Source organism: Chelonoidis abingdonii, chromosome 19 (genome assembly GCF_003597395.2).
Source record: "Chelonoidis abingdonii isolate Lonesome George chromosome 19, CheloAbing_2.0, whole genome shotgun sequence".
NCBI lineage: Eukaryota > Metazoa > Chordata > Testudines > Testudinidae > Chelonoidis > Chelonoidis abingdonii.
The window spans coordinates 40,350,621-40,368,851 of NC_133787.1; the positions used below are offsets into that span (position 1 = coordinate 40,350,621).

Below are 18,231 nucleotides of genomic sequence, written 5' to 3' on the forward strand. Positions count from 1 at the left end.
CCCTGCCTGGAGCCCCTGTGAGGGGTTAGCCTGGTGCTGTTGTCTTCCTCCCATCTCAGCCCTGGTGGGAGTGTCCCAGACCAGTCAGAGCCGTGCCTGGGGAGCCTCGGGACACTCCTTCTCTGGGGACAATGGCGCTGAGAGCGTGGCTGGCTCTGCAGAGCCCCCGCTAAGTCCCGTCCCTGCGGAAGGGCAGTGGCCAGTGGGGGCCTGTCCGAAGCCTTGGAACCCCGGTGAACCCATTGCGTGTGGCTGTTTCAGGTTCGGGACATGTTTGCCTTGGCCCGCAAACATGCCCCCTGCATCCTGTTCATCGATGAGATCGACGCCGTTGGTCGGAAGCGGGGCCGGGGGAACTTTGGGGGGCAGAGCGAGCAGGAGAACACCCTGAACCAGCTGCTGGTCGAAATGGATGGTGAATGAGCAGAGAATCGGAGAATCTCGGGGTTGGAAGAGGCCTCAGGGGGTATCTAGTCCAAGCTCCTGCTCCAAGCAGGGCCAACCCCAACTAAAGCAGCCTGCGGCGGGGCATCGGGGTGCTCCTTAGAAACTCGCTGGTAATGCCCCAGCCCAGGGTGCCGGGTGCTCCCAGACACGCCAGGGCAAGGGGTGCTGCACTATGCTCAAAGCTAGTGAAAGCAGAAGGTCTGGCTTGAGCAGTGGAATCTGTTGGCCTACTGGGCCCACCCAGCGATACAGCTGTGAGCCCCTCAGAGCCTGCTGGGAAGTCCAGGCCCTCCCAGTCTCCTGTGCATTTTGCTTCCCCACCCCACCGCCGACAGCTGTGTGACCTCCTCCCACTCTGTTTAGGGTTCAACTCCAGCACCAATGTGGTGGTGCTCGCAGGAACAAATCGCCCAGACATTCTGGACCCTGCGCTGATGAGACCAGGGCGCTTTGACCGTCAGATTTACATCGGTAATGCCTGTCACGCCTAACAGCAGATTCGGCCTCTGCCCTCCTCCCTTGCTCCCCGCCTAGACTTGATCGTTAGCAGTAGAGAAAAGAACGTCCTGCCCTACAGCTGCTAACGCTGCCTTCAGAAAGCCAGGGGCTCATGAGTGTGGGGTGGGGAGCTCTGGTGCCTTGCCTCGCCTCGCCTGGCATGGGGAGCCTGCTGCCCCAGGGAGCAGATTGAATTTCCCGCAGCTTGGCTGGAAGTTGCAGAATCATCTGGCTTTGTGTAAACATGGAGTTCCATGATAGTTGCACTGAGTAGGGGGAGCCCAGCGGGGGTTAATGTGAAACGGGCAGGGCTGGAAGCAAGACCAACCCTGGCCTGATAGATCTGCAGGCCCCTGTGGTGGGGTGTGAGAGATCCCACTGCCAAGGTGGTCATGAGCAACACTGCTGCCATCTCGGCTCATACGCTGCACGGGTCGCTGGGTGCTCCAGCCGTCCTCGGGGCAGCTGCTGTTGTAAACAGGCCTTTGCCAGTAGGCAGCCCAGCCTGGCAAGTGTCATTGGGGGTGTTCTGTGCACCTTCAAGCCCCCCAGCCATTTCCGAACGATCCTGGCTGTGTGCTGTTGCTGTGGGGCTGTTACGCAGCTGCTGCACTCTACGTCGGTGCAGTCTCTGCAGCGATCTCTGTATGTTGTGTGACGGGACGTGCTCTGGATACAGGCATCACTGTCATTGCAGAGAAACGGGGACACTTCCAGGCAGCTGATTGTAACTAAAGATGGCTGGGAGCGTTCTCTCCAGCAGCAACCTGGGGCAGAGAAGGCCCCTGAACTAATGAGTCCGGGGTGGTGAGAAGAGGTCCCGGTGGAGAGCGTGTTTGCAGGGGCAGCCCTGCATTATTCATTTCTGAAGCAGCCTCTCTGACTCTGTTCTGCCCAGGTCCGCCTGATATCAAAGGCAGAGCATCCATCTTTAAAGTCCACCTCCGGCCCCTGAAACTGGATGAAAGCATCAGCAGAGACTCCCTGGCCAGGAGATTGGCTGCATGGACTCCAGGATTCACTGGTGAGTGGCAGGGAAATACCAAATGGGAGGAGGTGTGGGGGAGGGAGCTGTAGCAATTGACTGAACTGCTGCGAAACTGATCTGATGGGGGGTGGGAGGACCGATGCCAAGGGGCTCTGGAAGTACCTAGACAGCAGCTGTGAACCCCCTGCTGTTATGGACAGGTCCAGAAATGGTAATGAGCTGCACAATAAATATTCACTGCAGACTTCCAGCCCTTGCAGGGTTCACTGGAGTCACTGCTTTCTTCTCCGCCTCTGCTGCAGAGGGCTGAGTTAGCACGTCAGCCTGGCGGAAGGCAGCCAGGCCTTGCCCTGCTCTGCAGGACAGCAGAGGGGTCATAGTGCTGCCCCACGTTCTCTGGGTCTCTGTCCTGTTTCAGCTGTGAATGGGACTGTTCCCCACTCACTGGTTCTTCCCCAGCGGGTGTGACCTGTGCACACAGACGGGAATGAGAATGCTGTGATGCTGCTATTCCTGAGCTGTGTTCATATGCACCACTCTGTACAGAGCGCCCTCCTCTGGATGCTCAAGGGAGGGCAAATGTCAGCAGCTCTTAGGCTGCAGGGCATGGGAAGATCACTGACGGCGGTCAGGAAGGAAGCCCCTTCCCCAGGAATAGCACTATGCAGTCAGGTGTGCTTTGGGGGGGTTCCACCTTCCTTGGCGCCCCGGGATTGGAGCCGGGATACCTGAGCAGAGGGGCCTTGATCTGCTTGGCCAGTCCTGCTGCTGGAATTGTGCTGTGATGGGGCGTTAGCCACGGGGAGAGCGGCAGGAGCCTGTTAGCCTGTGTGTGAAAAGCAGGGGAGTGCAGCTCCGCAGGGGCCAGTAAGGCGGGTGACTGAGAAGGCCAGCGCCCTCTCTCTGAAGGGATTTGGGTACAGCAGGGGATTTAGCCAAGTCCCAGCTCTGCAAAGCCCCACGTTCCGAGTGCCTCCTGTGCCCGGGAGCCCAAGCACTGCACCAGTGCCGGGTTCACTGCTTGACACCCAAAGCCCGCACAGTCTGGGGGACGCTGGGCAGCTCCTTTGGCGCCCCGTGCCGCAGAGGTAGCGCTCGCTCTGCTGGCCGTTTCTTGCTGTGACTGTCCTGAGCCGTGGCTGGGGGGCACTCGAGCTGCCTCAGCTGGTCCGGGTTCCTGACGTGTGCTCGGGGACTAGGCTGATGGTGTGGCCCTCCTGTCCATAGGTGCGGACATCTCCAATGTCTGCAACGAGGCTGCCTTGATTGCCGCTCGCCACTTGAAGCCCTCTGTCGCCGAGAAGCACTTTGAGCAGGCCATCGAGAGAGTCCTTGGGGGTGAGGCTTGCTCGGAGCTCTGCTGGGGGGCGTGGGTGCAGGGGGGTCTGGGAACCATGCAGAGTGTGGCTGGCTGCTGCCATTTGCTTTGGCCCTGTGCACAGCCTAGACAGCTTGGCTGCTAGAGCCCAGACTGGCTCAGGGCTCCGCTTGAGGCTGCCGGATGATGGGCTAGGCAGCATGGGGTTCTCCAGGGCCCTGGGGCTCAGCCCAGTCAGGCCCTGCACCCAGCTGAGTCTTGGGGAGATGCCCAAGCACTTCTCCTAGGGGCCATTACTGTGGGGGAGCCGCCTCTGGTGCTGTCAGGAAGGCGACTGTGTCCCCTGTACTCATCTTAGGGGTTATGTGCCGGCCCCCCCCCCCCCCCCCCCCCCCCCAGTGTAGGAGCTAAGCTGAGCACAATCCCACTAGCCTGAGAACGCAATGGGTGGGTCCCTGCAGGGCGAGGGCAACATCTGCAGAGCTTCCCAGGCGTGGCATGAAGAGCCACGTGCTCCCTGGGAGTCTCAGCCGAGCGGAGAAGAATCGTGGGCTGCAGCTGATGGAGGAGGCTGAGGAGCTGGAATGAAAAGCACCAAATTTTCCCCAGGGGATGGAAAGCAGCAGGGCTGCTGAGCTGTGTGCAAACCTCTGTGCTGCCCCCCCAGCCCTCTGCAGCCTCAGCCTGCTGAGCTAACAGTTCTGCAGCAGCTTGGAACAGCGATTCCAGCCATCCTGATGAGCTCATCCCACTCCGCTCCAGAGCTTGGTCCAGCCCCGCAGAAGAGGTGCTTGTGAGAACTAACGTTCCAGGTCCCTGCACTCCTCGTCTTCCCATCCTCCCACGCAGCCAGGGGTGTCCAGAGGTTCCTTGTCCCCCTCCTGTGGCCCCTCCAATCAGCACAGCATCAGCTTACCTCCTCAGCAGTGCTATGAGCTCCTAACTCCTGAGCTTGTGTTCCAGAAACCCACCACACGGAGCTGGGCAGCTCCCGTGGCCAGGCACATCCCTCTAGGGAGGAAACGTGAGGAGCCAATGCCTCCCTTGAGCCTAAAGAGCAGGCTGGGCCTCGGGAATCATCTCTAGCCAGCGAGCCAAGGCCCCAGGTGCTGTCTCTGGCTTGGAAGGCAGAGGTTCTCCCTGCTGGGTGTTGGGGACACTGCTGGGTTTGTTTCACTGGGGCAGGGGACTTTCTGGCTCCAACTACGGGGTTTGGTACCTCAGCTCCCCACGAGTGCCACTGACTCTCCCAAACCTGTGTCCAGGTCTTGAGAAGAAGACCCAGGTTCTGCAGCCGAACGAGAGGACCACAGTGGCCTATCACGAAGCTGGGCATGCGGTGGTGGGATGGTTCCTGGAGCATGCTGATCCCCTGCTGAAGGTTTGTGTCTAGTCTGCTCCCCTTTCCCAGGGTCAGCCTGACAGGGCTTCCCCATTGCTCTGGCCTTGAGCCTGGTGCATCTGGAATTTCACAACATGCCCTTCCCAAGTGTGACTGGCAAGGGGCTCAGGTCAGGATGAGGAGCCAGCAGCTGGCAGGGGCTCTGTTGGCTGGATTATACCCTCGGGGCCAGATGGCTGTGGAGGCTGTTGAACATTTGTTTCAGTTGTGCCTCAGGCCACCCTGCCCTGGAGGAGAGCACCCCCAGGTGCTGGACACTCCACAGGCAGCATTCCGGCCCCCTCCCTAGCCCTGACCATGTCAAATGCATTAATAACTGTCTGCTGGGCTGTTCTGCAAAGAGCATGCTCGCTCTCAGGCCCCTTTGTGGCCAGCTCCAGTGTCTCTGGATAAAAGCCGAGCCCAAGGGGTGCTCCCAGCATCCTGGCCAACATTGCCTCTCGCAGGCAGATTCTAGAATTCAGGAGCCCTGGCAGAGGGGCCAGTCTGTCACCAGGCACCTCATGTCTTGCAGGTATCGATCATCCCCAGGGGCAAGGGGCTTGGTTACGCGCAGTACCTGCCCAAGGAGCAGTACCTGTACACCAAGGAGCAGCTGTTCGATCGCATGTGCATGATGCTGGGTGGCAGGGTGGCTGAGCAGCTGTTCTTTGGGCGCATCACCACGGGTGCTCAGGACGACTTGAAGAAGGTGACGCAGAGCGCCTACACCCAGGTAATCCCCAGAGCAAGGAGCATGTGGCTGGTACCATGCTGCCAGGTTCTCTGCCCAGGGGATGGGAACGGTTCAGCTCATCCCCTTGGCACTAGCCAGCTTAGTGGGGCTGCTCTCTTCCAGATCGTCCAGTTTGGGATGAGTGACAAGCTGGGCCAGGTCTCCTTCGACTTCCTGCAGCAGGGTGAGCTGCTCACAGAGAAACCATACAGCGAGGCGACAGCCCAGCTGATAGACGAGGAGGTCCGAAGCCTCATCAACTCTGCATATGAAAGAACCCGGGAGCTACTGACACGGTGTCACGACCAGGTGGAGAAGGTACGTGAATGGGCCCTGGTCCATGCCGCAGCGGGAGCCAACACAGAGGCCTCTGGTGACCCTGTTGCCCTGTCAGCAGCTGGATGGTTAGCTCCTGATAACACTTGCATGGGAGGGGAGGGGGAGAGACAGGTCAGTCCGTCAGCCTGACGCACAGCATGCTGGAGCATTTGCCTGTAGGAAAGCGTGCGACCTGCGGCAGGGAACATGTGCAGAGGCTGAAAGGCTGCGGAATCGGGCTGCAATGAGTTTATTTTCCCCACAGGTAGGAAAGCGTCTCTTGGAGAAAGAAGTGCTGGAGAAAGCGGACATGGTTGAATTGCTGGGCCCCAGGCCCTTTGCAGAGAAATCCACCTATGAGGCATTCGTAGAGGGCACCACCTCCCTCCCGGAGGGCCTTAAGGACTGGAACTGTGAGAGAGATGAGAGCCAGGAGGGGAGAGTGCAGAAGAGCACCTCCTAGCAGTGGGAGCCAGCTGGGGAGGACGGTGCCCGAACTGCTGCCAGCCCTTGCTGCTGGATGGACACCAGCTTCCAGGGACCCTTTCTATGGGCGTCTCCCAGTGGTAATGACGACACCAGACAGAGCCGTCCAGGAGGCCGGAGCAGGAGCGAGGCTAAGTCTGTAGATAGGAAGAGCAGGCCAGGCCCTGCTCTGCTGTGGGAGGGCTAGTGCACTGGCTTTCCCTCTGAAAGCTGCAGGTCCCGCTCGCTCCTCTCCCCGGGGCCGGCCTAGGCCTGGCTGGCTGACACAAGGGCTCTGGCCACTCCCGGTCACAAGTGCCCGTTCCCACTGGCGGGCACAGCAGCTGCTTTACTGGTGCTCATGGCCCAGTCTCCATGGGCCTGGTCAGTCTGTGCTCCTGCCAGCATCCACCTCTTGCCAGCAGCTGTCCCAAAGCCAGGAGGGTGCTGGAGGGGCTCCCTAGCCATGGGGCAGAGGCTGGGAGCCCAGTCAAGCAGCAGGGTGAGCTGTCCAGGTGCCAGCTCTCATCTGACCAGCGCCTCTGTCCAGGATGCGGTTACTCTAGTGCTACCACAGCATCCTCCCCAGCTGGAGCGCCCAGCCCTGCACGAAGGGGGCCAAGGGTCCCGGGCCATGTGAAAAGAGCCAATGCCAAAGCTTTTCCCGCCCTCTCCAGGCGGAGGGGAGGGTGCGCAGCCGGGGGAAGATCCTCCCCTGAGAGTTCCTGTCCTCAGTGCCTTCCACCAGCCTTTGCAGGTTTGCAGCTTTTCTCCAGCGAAGTCCTGCTTTGCCCTCGGGTCCCTGTGCACGGGCAGTATCTAGGAGACGAGCCCGAACAAGTCCAAAGAGCCCTTCAGAGCAGCGGCCACATGCGCCTGGTAGAACACGCCAGCCTGTGGACAGTCCCTGCAGTGCTACGCTGGGAAAGGCCCCCCCTTCGCCCGAGGCAACCGGCTCCGCAGCGGAAATGGGCTAACAAAATGGTGCTAATGAATTGCTGCTACTGTGGGCTCTGCCCCCTGGCCTGGCCTGGCCTGCCCGCCCTGTTGGACATTGGCAGGAATAACTCTGGCCCTGTAGGACTCGGGGAGTCATGGGACAGTGTGGGGCGCTGGTAGCCGGAAGCTCCCGCAGCTCTGAGCCGTTCTGGGGGGTTGTGACTGGCAGTGCAAGTTCCTGGGGGCCTGGCAGTGGGTCTGTTGGCCTGGGGTGGCTTTATGGCACCTATAGCCATCTATCAAAGCAGCGTAGCTGTTGGCCCAGACAACTCTGAGTTAGCTTCCAGCTCTGAGTTAGCTCCTCTTTAGGTGGGGCATTCCTAGCTCAGACCAATGTGGGGGCGGGAAGGGAGGCCTCACTTCTATTCCTTCCATGCATCGAGCTTGTACCCTGCCGTTTCCTCATGCCCAGGGCGTGGGGTTCGCTGGCCTGTGCCTACCTTGCACGTACCCTCCTTCCATGCAGGGGATGAGCCACAGCCTGGCTGCACCACTGCTCTGGCATGGCGGAGCTTTGCGTTTGGGTCCTGTGCAGCATCCTTGCAAAGGGCATTTCTCTGCCACGGGAGCAGCAGCATTCATGCTGCAGGGTCTGTGAGGGGAGGGGCATCTGCAGCAAACCCAGACCACACCCCCAGTGCAGTTCACAAGGTGACATTTTAGTAATGGGAGGAAGCTTTGCATATGGCCTCCCCTCCCCCCCCCCCCCCCCCGCCGGTCACCCCACGGGACGTCCTGCCCGGCCGGGGAAGCCCTCTTCGGTGTCCGCCCTTCGTACGTAACCCCCCCCCCAGGCTGGGCTTCCCAGCTCCTGGGCTGTGCACCACTCCTGCGCCAGCCCCTCAGCCAGGATCACAACTGACAGAGTGCAGCACCTCTGCTGCTGGTGGAGCCTGCTCCAGCCAGGCCGCTGAATGGCTGACGTGCTGCCTTCGAAGTGCCTTCCCCTGCAGCCATCGGTGTTTGGGCTTCGGAGGCCCTTTACTCCCCTTTCACTAAGGCAAATGCAGACAGCACAACCCCTGCTCTGTTACACTGACATCCTCCTCTGCCTGGTCTAGTCACTTCCCCTGGCCATGGCTGGTGGGGGCAAGCTCAGCCATTCAACCCTGGGAGCATGTTCCAGCCTTTTTGGGCTTAGGAATTGACGGCCGAACTCTCCAGGGCCCGGTTCCCTGCTTGCCTCCAGTACCCACTGTCTAGGGGCAGAGCTGGGCACATCTATGTGGAGGGGAGCATTGAGTCTGAGAGCCTGGGTCAGCTGACTCAGGCTGGTGCTATGGGGCTAAAACTACCAGTCTAGATGTGCCAGGCTCTGAAACCCAGGGACTGGCCTAGCAGAAATGCCCCCCTGGGGCTGGGCGCCTGTTGCCGGCTCAGATACAGTACGAAGCACCTCTGCAGTAGTGCCAAGCCAGCTGCTGTGCAGCCAGGAACCTGTCCTCCCTTCTCTGGAGTGTAGGCCTGTTACAGCAAGAACCCAGCCCCAGTGGAGGCAGTGACTTGATCTGGACAGCTATGAAGAGTGCTTTGTGTGCTCCCCATCCGGCTGCAGCTTGCCCAATACTGGGACTTCAGTAACCAGCCCCAGGCTGCGCTGCCTCAGAGTGTTTTTGTAACAGTATTTGACTCGTAACAGCTGGAGAGCGCCAGGCAGGTCTTGCCTCCGGAGGCTGCAGATGCATGGTTTGGTTCAGCGGTGCCCTTCCGGAAGTGTTCAGTGTTTGTGTCACCCCGACGGGTGTGCTTTGTTGGCTAAGCAACTACAGTCAAATCTGTTTCCGCTCTTTGTCTGTTAGCTGGCCTCTGCAGTTCTCTGATATTTGCCGCTTTCCAAAGCACAAGAAGCTGGTACCCTGCAGCTCTCCTCTGACTGGCGCCTGCAGAAAAGGCCCTGGCTTACTCAGCAGAGCTACCTACTTTTTGTTTGACATCGGATTTGCTGCCTGGTGGTGAGAAAAGCGTTTACTGCTTTTGACTCGCGCTGGACCAGGACCACGTTGTCCTAAGTGCTGGGCACGAAACTCAAGTCTGTTACGCCACTGGAAGCAGCAGGCCTGCACTGATGGGACAAAGGCCATAATGTGAAGGCAGGGGAATTACATGACTGGTGTTAATGTATCTGGGAGACCCTTCATTCCTGTGGCTGCTGAAGGGAAGACTCTTGCTTGATGTTCAGATCCCAGGCTGAGTTTGGGGCACTGGCAGTTAGACAATTCAGGCCTTTGCTTGTAAGTGGAGCCCTCTGATCTGGACTCCACCCATAAACATGAGCCCCTTTGTGACATCACCACCCCACTGCCTTCTTTTCCAGTGGTGCCCTTAAGGTAGGGAGCAAGGAGGGAAGGAGACGATGGAGCGGATGCTTAGTATTTATAATGTATTTCCTCTCACAGGGTGGAGCTGGCGTAGCAGTGTGTGCTTGGGAGGGGGAAGACAGCACGAAGGAAAACTAGCTTTGTCGTCTTCGGCGATTCAGCCCCACTTTCCCACTGCCCTGGGCCCTGCTTGATAACTGTAGAGCTGTGATTTCTAATGCAGGGTGCCAAATAAACCAAACTCCACTGTGTGGTGAGGCATCATTCCTTGTGTCAGCACTTTCCTTTCCACCACAGCCGGGGGTGCTCAGAAAGCACAAGGCTGATTGACTCAGAGCCAAGCATGTGTGACTAGCCAAATGGCTGCAGGTGATGAGCCCAGCTGGTCCCGGTGCAGCACTGGAGCTGAGGCCCTGCTGAAGGGACTGGAATACCAAGGTCTGCAGGGTAAACTCCCTCCCGCTCCACCTCTGACCAGTGCTTTAATCCTCTGCATGAGGTGCCCAAATTAGGCATCAGATCCCATGTCTGCCCTGGTGAGAGTTCATGGTTCTTTTGGAGGGACCTGCCTGCGGCCTGCAACAGCCATTGCTGATGGCTCAAAGGAGCATTATCCCTGCCCCTTCTTGCTGTGCTATTTGCTAGGCCAGAGTGGAGGAATGTGGGAGATGAACCTGCTCACCTGTTAATCCTGGGAAATCCCATTCTAATAAATCATGTTTTTACCCCCAGCTGGTCCCCCCAAGCAGGTCTAGGGGTTCAGAGCTGTGGCCCATGATGAACGTGACTAAAGAACAGCCATGAGCCAATGGCAGCTCTGGGCTGAGCGTCCCAGCAGTTGAGTGTCAAAAGCCAGGCCTTCCCGACGGTCGCCTCTTTGCCTTGGGCAGAAGCACGGCCCAGCAGCTATGTTCTTCTGATCACACCCATCTGCACGCAAGCCCCCGTCTAATTCAGGTGCACATAGCTGGGTGCAGCGCTGCTGGTGCTGAGCGAGGTGGGGGACCAAGGAAACCACCGGACACGCCCCACTGGGCAGGTGGGGATATGTTTGTTTTTTAACCGTACAGAAAGCTGCTACACAACCAATGAAAAGTACAGGACAAGGGCAGAATGACAACCGCTGGAGGGTGCAGTGGGTGTGTCCCGGATGCCTGGAGCTGCCTCAAGACTTAGATTAAAACCATCCAAGTCCTTATTGTGCCATGCCGGCATCACCACCTAACTGATTTTTTACTCTGGTGGTTGGGCGGCTCGGTGCTGGAGCTCTGGGGAGGAGTTTAACCAGCTCCTGCTCTGTGTGGGAGATTGGTTGGTTGGTTGGTTGGTTTGTCTGTTTGTTTTAAGGAATCCTTCCCTTGCAAACCCCCTGTGCACATCAGAGTTGGAGCCTTCCTTTTCCTGGGGGCTGCTGGCATTTCTATAACTAACAGGTATACTGGAATAGCAACAGCACCGAGCTGAATGACTGCTGCAAACCAGCCCAAAGTGCTAGGCTGGGCTCCTGCCGGCCGAAGCCCAGCTGCACTCCAGCTGGCCTGATTTACATGACAATCAGGAGCTGCTCAACTGTCAAGCCATGAAATTCAGGGTGCAGCCCAGAGAACAGCCTGCTGGAACCTCCTCTCTGTGCTGAAGCCCAGCTGGACTCAGCAGAAACGTGAGCTGTGGGCTGGCTCAGACTTTTCCAGATTTGGTAGAGGAGAGAGGGCATGATCCTATGACCAGGGGCAGAATTTATAGGGCTCTACCAAATTCACAGCCATAAAAACGTGTCACCGACTGAAATCTGGTCTTTGTGTGCTTTTACCCTCTACTGTACACGGGACAGACCAGCGTTTCTCAAATTAGGATCCTGACCCCAAAGGGAGGGGGGGTCACAGTATTGCCACCCTTACTGCTACGCTGCCTTCAGTGCTGGGTGCCTGGAGAGTGGCAGTTGCTGGTTGGGCGCCCAGCTCTGAAGGCAGTGCCCCGCCAGCAGCAGCGCAGACGTAAGGGTGGCAACACCATACCATGCCATCCTTACGTCTGCACTGCTGCTGGCAGCGGCTCTGCCCTCAGAGCTGGGCTCCCGGCCAGCAGCCGCCGCTCTCCAGCTGCCCAGGTGTGAGGGCAGTGCTACACCAGCAGTGCAGAAGTAAGGGTGGCAGTACCACCACCACCACCCCCCAGTAACCTTGCAGCCCACCTGCAGCTCCTTTATGGGTCAGGACCCCTGCAATTACAACACTGACATTTCAGATTTAAATAGCTGAAATCATGATATTGATTAATTTTTAAAATCCTGACTGTGAAATTGACCAAAATGGCCCGTGAGGTTGGTAGGGCCCTAATTATTTCCAATCCCTTGACAAACTAGTCTCCCCAGCCTGTTACTAGTCTCACTTCACAATGCTGCTGTTGTGCACTAAAGATGAGCTTTATGGAGAGCTGGACATGATGGGTTGTGCTGGCCACTTCTGCATTGTCTTGTTTCCCGTCTTGTGAACATGGCCTCCAAGCCAGGCTACCTCACCAGCTGGCCGCTAACTGCCGCCTGCAAGGTTCAAGGGACCCAGGGGTCCTAAACAGAGCCAGTAGTGCTGCTTCTCAGAAGGGGAGGGACAACACACCCCCGGCCAGGACACTACTGCGCCCCCAGAACCACAGGGACCGAAGGCAGCCACACACCCAACACGATGCTACAGTGAGGCAAGAGCCATTGGTTCAGCAGGAGACTTTCTTCTCCCTAACGGCGGAAAATGAGGATTCCCCAATTTAACCAAGGGAGGTTGGAAGGAGGGGAAGACCTCCCCATCCCTCCTTTGTAACTGTCTTTTAAGAAAGTTGCCACGGCTCCTGAGGCAGCCTTGGCATTATTTGGTGCTCTGAACAAGGGAGTAGATGAAGACAGGCTGCCTCGGAGGGGTGGACAGCAGCAGTTGGGGGGGGAGCCTGCAAAGACATTCTAGCACCGTCCGGCTCCCACTGCAGAAGGGCTGGGCTTAGCGAGACCGGGCCCGGTGGGTGTTCAACAGGCTAAACTCACCCCCGGAAGGAGGTAGGAAAAGTTTGGTAACACGTCTCCAGCTGGACAGCAGTGGCTAGGGGAGTGGCAACAATTCAGTGGGAGCTGAGGTTTGAAGGGGACAGGACAAGACAGGACATCCAGCTTAGCCCCGCTTGTTTTCTGGGCGTAGTGCTGGTCCCGTTCTCCCAGGCCACCTCGAATCCATTCCACTCTTTAGCATGAAGCGGCTTGTGTCAGTGGTGAAAGGATCAGGTGAACACAGCCCCTCCTGCCTCGCCCCAGCGCCCTCTCCAGCAGGATCTGTATGTTCAGGCTCATGGTCCAGCTTCCTTCAGCCTAGTCCAGTTCTACGCTGAAAGACATCTGTCCAGCTGCCCCCGGCCCCGTGGTGCTCCCCAGGGACCGGGCAGTGACCCACGCTGCTTCCAGAGATGGAACTGGGCCTCCTTGTAACAATGGCAGAGCAGTTGTCATAATTCAGACCCAGGGGTTCCTCACAGCCCTGTGAGTTAACGCGTGCCAGTCCCACTGCAGAGTTCCTGGTGCAGGCGCATGATGGAGCACGAGCACAGGCTGCTGTTCCCAGGTTGGCATCTCCAGCAGTGCAGCCCTTACACCAGAGCTAAAGCCCGTACAGGCGTAAGGCCATGGGGAAGGGAATGTGCTTCTAGAAGGTGGTGGGTTCTGCTCTGAGCTGCAGCACTTCATGGGGGAAGAACCAGCGTGGCTGTTTTGCTCTCAGGTTCCTTGTACGTTGCCTCCCCCTGCCCTGGGGGAAGAGAGAAGGCTCCCCACCCCCCCCATCCGAACTCTGCCTGCAGCAGGAAGGTTGTTCTCTCCAAACCTGCTTTTCCCTTCTGTGCAGCCAGGCTCCCTCCTGGCCCTGCTCAGTACACTCCCTTCAGGGCTCTCCCTACTGCTGGCTGGGCCAGGTTTTGTGCAGAATGAGCAGGAAAGGGTTACAAAAGTGCTAAGAGGGTGTGATGATGATCACTCTCTCCCCTGGAGTTCCTGGCCCAGCATGGCCAGTGCCCTGGCACAGCTGCTCCACATCCTGTGGCTGCACTAAGGGGGGAGCGTTGTGTTACGTGGAGCCAGCAGCACTTGCACGTCTCTCTAGGTGCAGGGGTCTTAAGTCACAAGCTGTCTGGAATTGGGGGTGAGGGGCACCATGGCTCCCAGCCCCTATTCCTCCTGGGGCCTCTCCCCCGCCAGGAACGTGTTGACAACGCCTGCTTGCAGCTCCGAGTCACTGAGGTGTTTCTTCTCCCGCCCCTGCTCACCTTTGGCCCTTGTCCAGGAGGGGGATCGCAGGTACCCTGCCCGAGGGATGGGGTGCGGGTGCAGACCTGCGAGAGAGACAGATGTGCTAAGCAGGCACCTCCCGCGCCCCTACCAGCCCTTTCAAGGTTACGGGAACGTGCTGGCCTGGCTTGTTCCACAACAACCCCAGGACAGGCAGCAGCAGTACAAACTCCCCTGCTCGCTTGTCTCCTCCCCCAACTCCTGAGAGACCAGCTCGAGGCAGCATTCAGGCCCCGAGTCCCAGGATCACTGGTGAGCCTGCTACGTACCAGCTGCAGCTGGTGGGCTGTGGCCCCACAGCCATAGGGAATTGGAGCAAGATCCTCAGCTCCTACCACAACCAGGAGCCCAAATAGCTAAGCACCTTTGTTTAAAACCAGCTGGGCCTGAAGCTGCCCTAGCAGCCGGGAGGCCAGAGGTCTGTATCTTACTGCCAGAGCCATTCAGTGCCTTCCTCAACTTGTTTTAATTCCTTTGGGGCAGATTCCTGAGCAAACTAAGTTGCAGTCAAGTCAGGGGCAAGAGGGTTTGGGCTTTGCGCTGGGCCTGATTTTCAGAAGTGGAGGTGCTCAGAACCACGTGTGCCCAATTGGCTCCATTGTACAGGGTGTCCCACAGCCTCCTGTAAGTTCTGCCAGAACTATGGGGAAACTGAGGCACAGAATGCATCTTTGTCTGGCTAACCCTTCCCATTCCTGTGCCCTGCCCCACCTGCCTGGCTGAGTGATGGCGCACACGCATTGGCTAGTTGCAGGTCCTGCTGTGGTAACTACACGTGCACTTTGGCCCATCTGCACTCATGCCTCCAAAGCACAATGGTCTTGTATGCAGGCCTAGAGATTGGGGGTGGGGCAGACTTGTAACACTGAGCTCTCTGGCAGTCCTAGGTGTGCATGTGACTTCAATGGTGCAGGGCCTTTCAGTTCACGCATGGCCAGACGTGTGGTTCACGTTCCCCTTGCCTTTGCAGAAAGGACTCGGCGCAGATTCAGCCTGGCAGGGTAGCATGAACTGGGTGGCATTTGAAGTGCAGTTTACACACGGCCCTGATACCTATGCCATGAGCATGTGCCCACGTGCTGTGTCAGGAACAAAGCTGCAGCAGAGAGCTACCTCTGGCTCCAGCCATCTCCCTCGTTAGAGTGCAGAGGAGTTCTGCTAATTAATTCAGGTCACGTGTTCCCACTGAAGATGCTAAAGGGGCTGATTTACATATTCATTCAATCTGTTTCACCAGGCTGCAGCTGCCGTTTAGCCCCAGGCAGATGAGGTGATGGGAGTACAGAACAGGTGGGAGCCCCCCGGAATGCCCAGGGCTGCACGTGTTCTCAGACAGTGGATCCATGCTCGTAGCCTGTGCAATAGAGCACTTCCTTCCCTGGCAAGTGGGGAAATGCAAGTCCCTCACCCCTGAGTAACAGCCTCCCCTCAGCTCCCCTGGGCTCTGCCCTCCACCCCAGCATTGCAAAGCTGCTATAGGCCATCGCCTCAGACAAAGGGCTGCACCTGAACTGAAACCCAAGCGCCTCCCCCTCAAGTAGCCCTGAAGTGAGACTGCACCCCACAACTGGGGCTGTCACAGGAATGGCACCTCACCTGCTGCAGAGAGCAGCAAGCCCCAGTGTGCAACCTCCAATCCACTGATGTAGTCGTGCACATGCGCCCCTCCCTGCCCCACACTCACCATCCCCACCACGCACACTCATGCCCATAACTACTGCAGCCCCACGCCTCGCCCTGTGTGGCCTCGGGTGCTGCAGGGGCTGGCCCAAGCCTTCTGACAGTTCCATGATGGAAAGAGCGAGCCTCCCATGGAGCAGCAATGCCCCGTGGAGACGCCTGTCAAGCAGTATAGATTTGCTCAAGATGCATGGCAGAGCTGGTGCATTTAATGAGCTCCCCGCCCCCCCAGTGCAGCCGGGTGAGCAGGTTTCACAGCCCTGCCGCACTATCACAGGCTATGGCCCACGCTGGGGTGGGGGCTCAAGGGCTGGGTGGGGTTTGTCTGCAAAGGCCTGGATCCAAAAACCCTCCTGTCGCCCCTGGAGCTCAGGCGGTGCTGGAGGAGCTGGTGAGGTGCAGCTGATAGATAAGGGCTGGCCCTGCCTCTCAGCTCCTGGGCCTTGCTGCTGCTTTTACCAAGGAGGCTGGTTGCACTAAGGCAGCTCAGGGAGACGCACGTACCACAGGATGTGCTGATCCCATGCTGTCTTTGGCTAGGGGAAGCAGCAAGGGGGCCACACCCTAGCTGGGGCAGGCCTGGGAGGGTCGTTATTGTGTTTAGACATTGAGCTCACCAGGTGCTGCCTCAACCCCCACCCAGCTGGGAGGGGCCGGGAGAGCACGTAAGTGGAGTTGTCCCAGTGTGCATGTGGCAGGCCAGGCTGCCCACCCCCAGGCTGGGCACACTCACCAGCAGGGGACTCACTAGCTACGTTCTCGTCCTCAGAGTCAGTGAAGACCTCGGCAAGCTCCTGGTCCGACACGTCCGTCAGCTCGGTCAGATCCAGCAGGTCGAAGTGCACCTCCAGGGAGGACACGCTGCTCAGGGGCTCTGAGGAGCAGAGGGGACACCTCAGGGATTCAGGGCCAGCCGGGGGCCAGAGTAACTGCCCTGCTTGCCTCTCCTTCCCCATGGCAGATCCTGCATTCTTGCCATGTATCCACAACTGGGGATTCTCCTGGGGAAATGAGCCCCTGGAACTAAGACAACCTCTCCCTGGCTTGGGGTCCTGGTAGGGAGGAGAGCCAGCAGGCGAGCCTGTGGCTAGGCTTGGCCCCAGGGCTGGAAGGGATTCAGTCCTGGGGGACAGGCCCTTGGCTGGGCCCAGGGCAGGGGGAGGAAGAAGCCCTAAGGGCAGGCCCCTGGCTGGCTGCACAGCTGTGAGCAGGGGGGACGGGATGCTGCCTTGTACTCACGTCTCCGTTCGGCGACCTGCAGCAGGCCCGAGCTGGGGATGGGGATCCCACGTTGCTCCTCGGCAGGGGGGCTGGGAGGCTCCTCCACCGGCCCATGTGCCAGGATGCCTGCAGCTCGCTCCAGCGTTTGGGCTTCTTTCACCCGTTCTATAATCAAAGCGCTGCCGGTGTTAGATGCCCAGAGACCGAGCCCTGGGCTCTGACCCTCTGCCCCACTCGTGCAGGGCCGAGGCCCCCGAACAGACCCCGCTCCTGGGCAGACACTGTATGGCTTACTACCATGGCTGCATCAGCACACGCCTGCCTCTGGGCCTTCCCTCAGCAAGGTGGGGGTGGGGGAGAGACCCCTCCACTGGCACCTCTGGCCCCCTTCCCAGGAAAGCTGGGTGCCTGGCAGGGTGGGGGCTGGAGCCTCTCCCCCTTGGGATGCTGGCCACGAGTGGCCTGAAGCCAGGAGATGGCTTTGATGGGTCCCCAGCCTCGGCCGGGCCCCTGCAGTGAAAGGGCCATGGAGGCTGAGGTGCCCAGTCCCCCAGGTGGGTGGTGTGGCACTCGCTGGGGCTCTCGCTGCTGCTGCCTGCAGCACTCCTGCTCTGGGGACACGGCTTTGCGCTGGGCCCCTTCCCACAGCCCTACACCTCCGCCCTGCCGCAGACAGGCAGTTCCCCTTGCTCTCAGCCTCTTCCCTGAGTCACACGTGGCTACCAGCTCCCTCCCTCGGGTGCTCTGGCACTGCCAGTCTGGTGGCTCTGGGGGGGGCACATCGGACGCAGCTTTCCAAGCCCAGGAAAGCCATTTTGAAATGATAGGATGAGGGGGTGTCAGGGAGGCTCCGGTCTCTGCCCTCAACCCCGCACCAGAGAGGAGAGACTCGCACACAGAACAGTTCAGAGAGGCAAGCCACTGTGCTCAGCCCCACAGCGGCAGGGTTGAGGGAGGGAATGAGATGAAAGGACAGTTCCAGACACTGCGCTGCGTAACACATGGTGAGAACCCTCTCCTGGCTGGGGGAGGGGGCCGATGGACCTGTAGTTGCAGGCCACCATGGGGACGGGTGCCAGTACCAGCAGCTGTGTGCCCGTGGCCTGCAGCTCCACACGCCCTGCTCTGCACGGGGACCCTTTGTATCAGTGAATACAAAAGCGGAGTCTGTTCTGGGGGGGCTGGAAGCCTGCGATAATAGGCGGTTTGTCTTTGGGGGAAGTGAGATCCAAGGGGTGACGGGCACGACCGGCGCTAGAGTTTTTCACGCCCTAGGCGCACGGCCATTTCGCCGCCCCAAGCGCCACTCCCACGGCACCAGTGGAGCTGCCACTGCCATTTCTGCGGAGGGTCCGTTGGTCCGCGGCTCCGGTGGAGCTGCCGCAGCCGTGCTTGTGGCAGCTCCACCAGAGCTGTGCGGGACCACCGGACCGTCCACAGGCACGACTGCGGCAGGTCCACCAGAGCCGCCTGCCGCCCTCCCCCCCCGGCAAAATGCCACCCCCCGAAAATCCTGGCGCCCTAGGCGATTACCTAGTTTGCCT

General features: G+C 59.1%; 2 protein-coding genes across 7 annotated transcripts in view; one reads left to right on the forward strand and one right to left on the reverse strand.

Moving 5' to 3' along the window:
- The window catches only part of LOC116819560 (mitochondrial inner membrane m-AAA protease component AFG3L1-like), a 16,535-nt gene extending 8,683 nt beyond the window's left edge, over nt 1-7,852 (forward strand). For all 6 annotated transcript variants that reach the window (XM_032771401.2, XM_032771404.2, XM_032771405.2 and 3 more), the window contains 8 exons: nt 262-415; nt 811-918; nt 1,844-1,969; nt 3,161-3,271; nt 4,517-4,632; nt 5,168-5,368; nt 5,492-5,686; nt 5,952-7,852. In XM_032771401.2, coding sequence (XP_032627292.1) covers nt 262-415; nt 811-918; nt 1,844-1,969; nt 3,161-3,271; nt 4,517-4,632; nt 5,168-5,368; nt 5,492-5,686; nt 5,952-6,149 — 1,209 coding nt within the window. In that variant the 3' untranslated portion in view covers nt 6,150-7,852. The remainder of the gene's footprint in view (nt 1-261; nt 416-810; nt 919-1,843; nt 1,970-3,160; nt 3,272-4,516; nt 4,633-5,167; nt 5,369-5,491; nt 5,687-5,951) is intronic.
- A 4,610-nt stretch (nt 7,853-12,462) lies between these two features.
- The window catches only part of DBNDD1 (dysbindin domain containing 1), a 43,384-nt gene continuing 37,615 nt past the window's right edge, over nt 12,463-18,231 (reverse strand). The window contains exons 2-3 of the mRNA XM_075073697.1: nt 16,200-16,464; nt 12,463-13,830 (exon numbers count right to left, since the gene is read on the reverse strand). Of these exons, the coding sequence (XP_074929798.1) occupies nt 13,667-13,830; nt 16,200-16,422 (387 nt within the window). The 5' untranslated portion in view covers nt 16,423-16,464 and the 3' untranslated portion in view covers nt 12,463-13,666. The remainder of the gene's footprint in view (nt 13,831-16,199; nt 16,465-18,231) is intronic.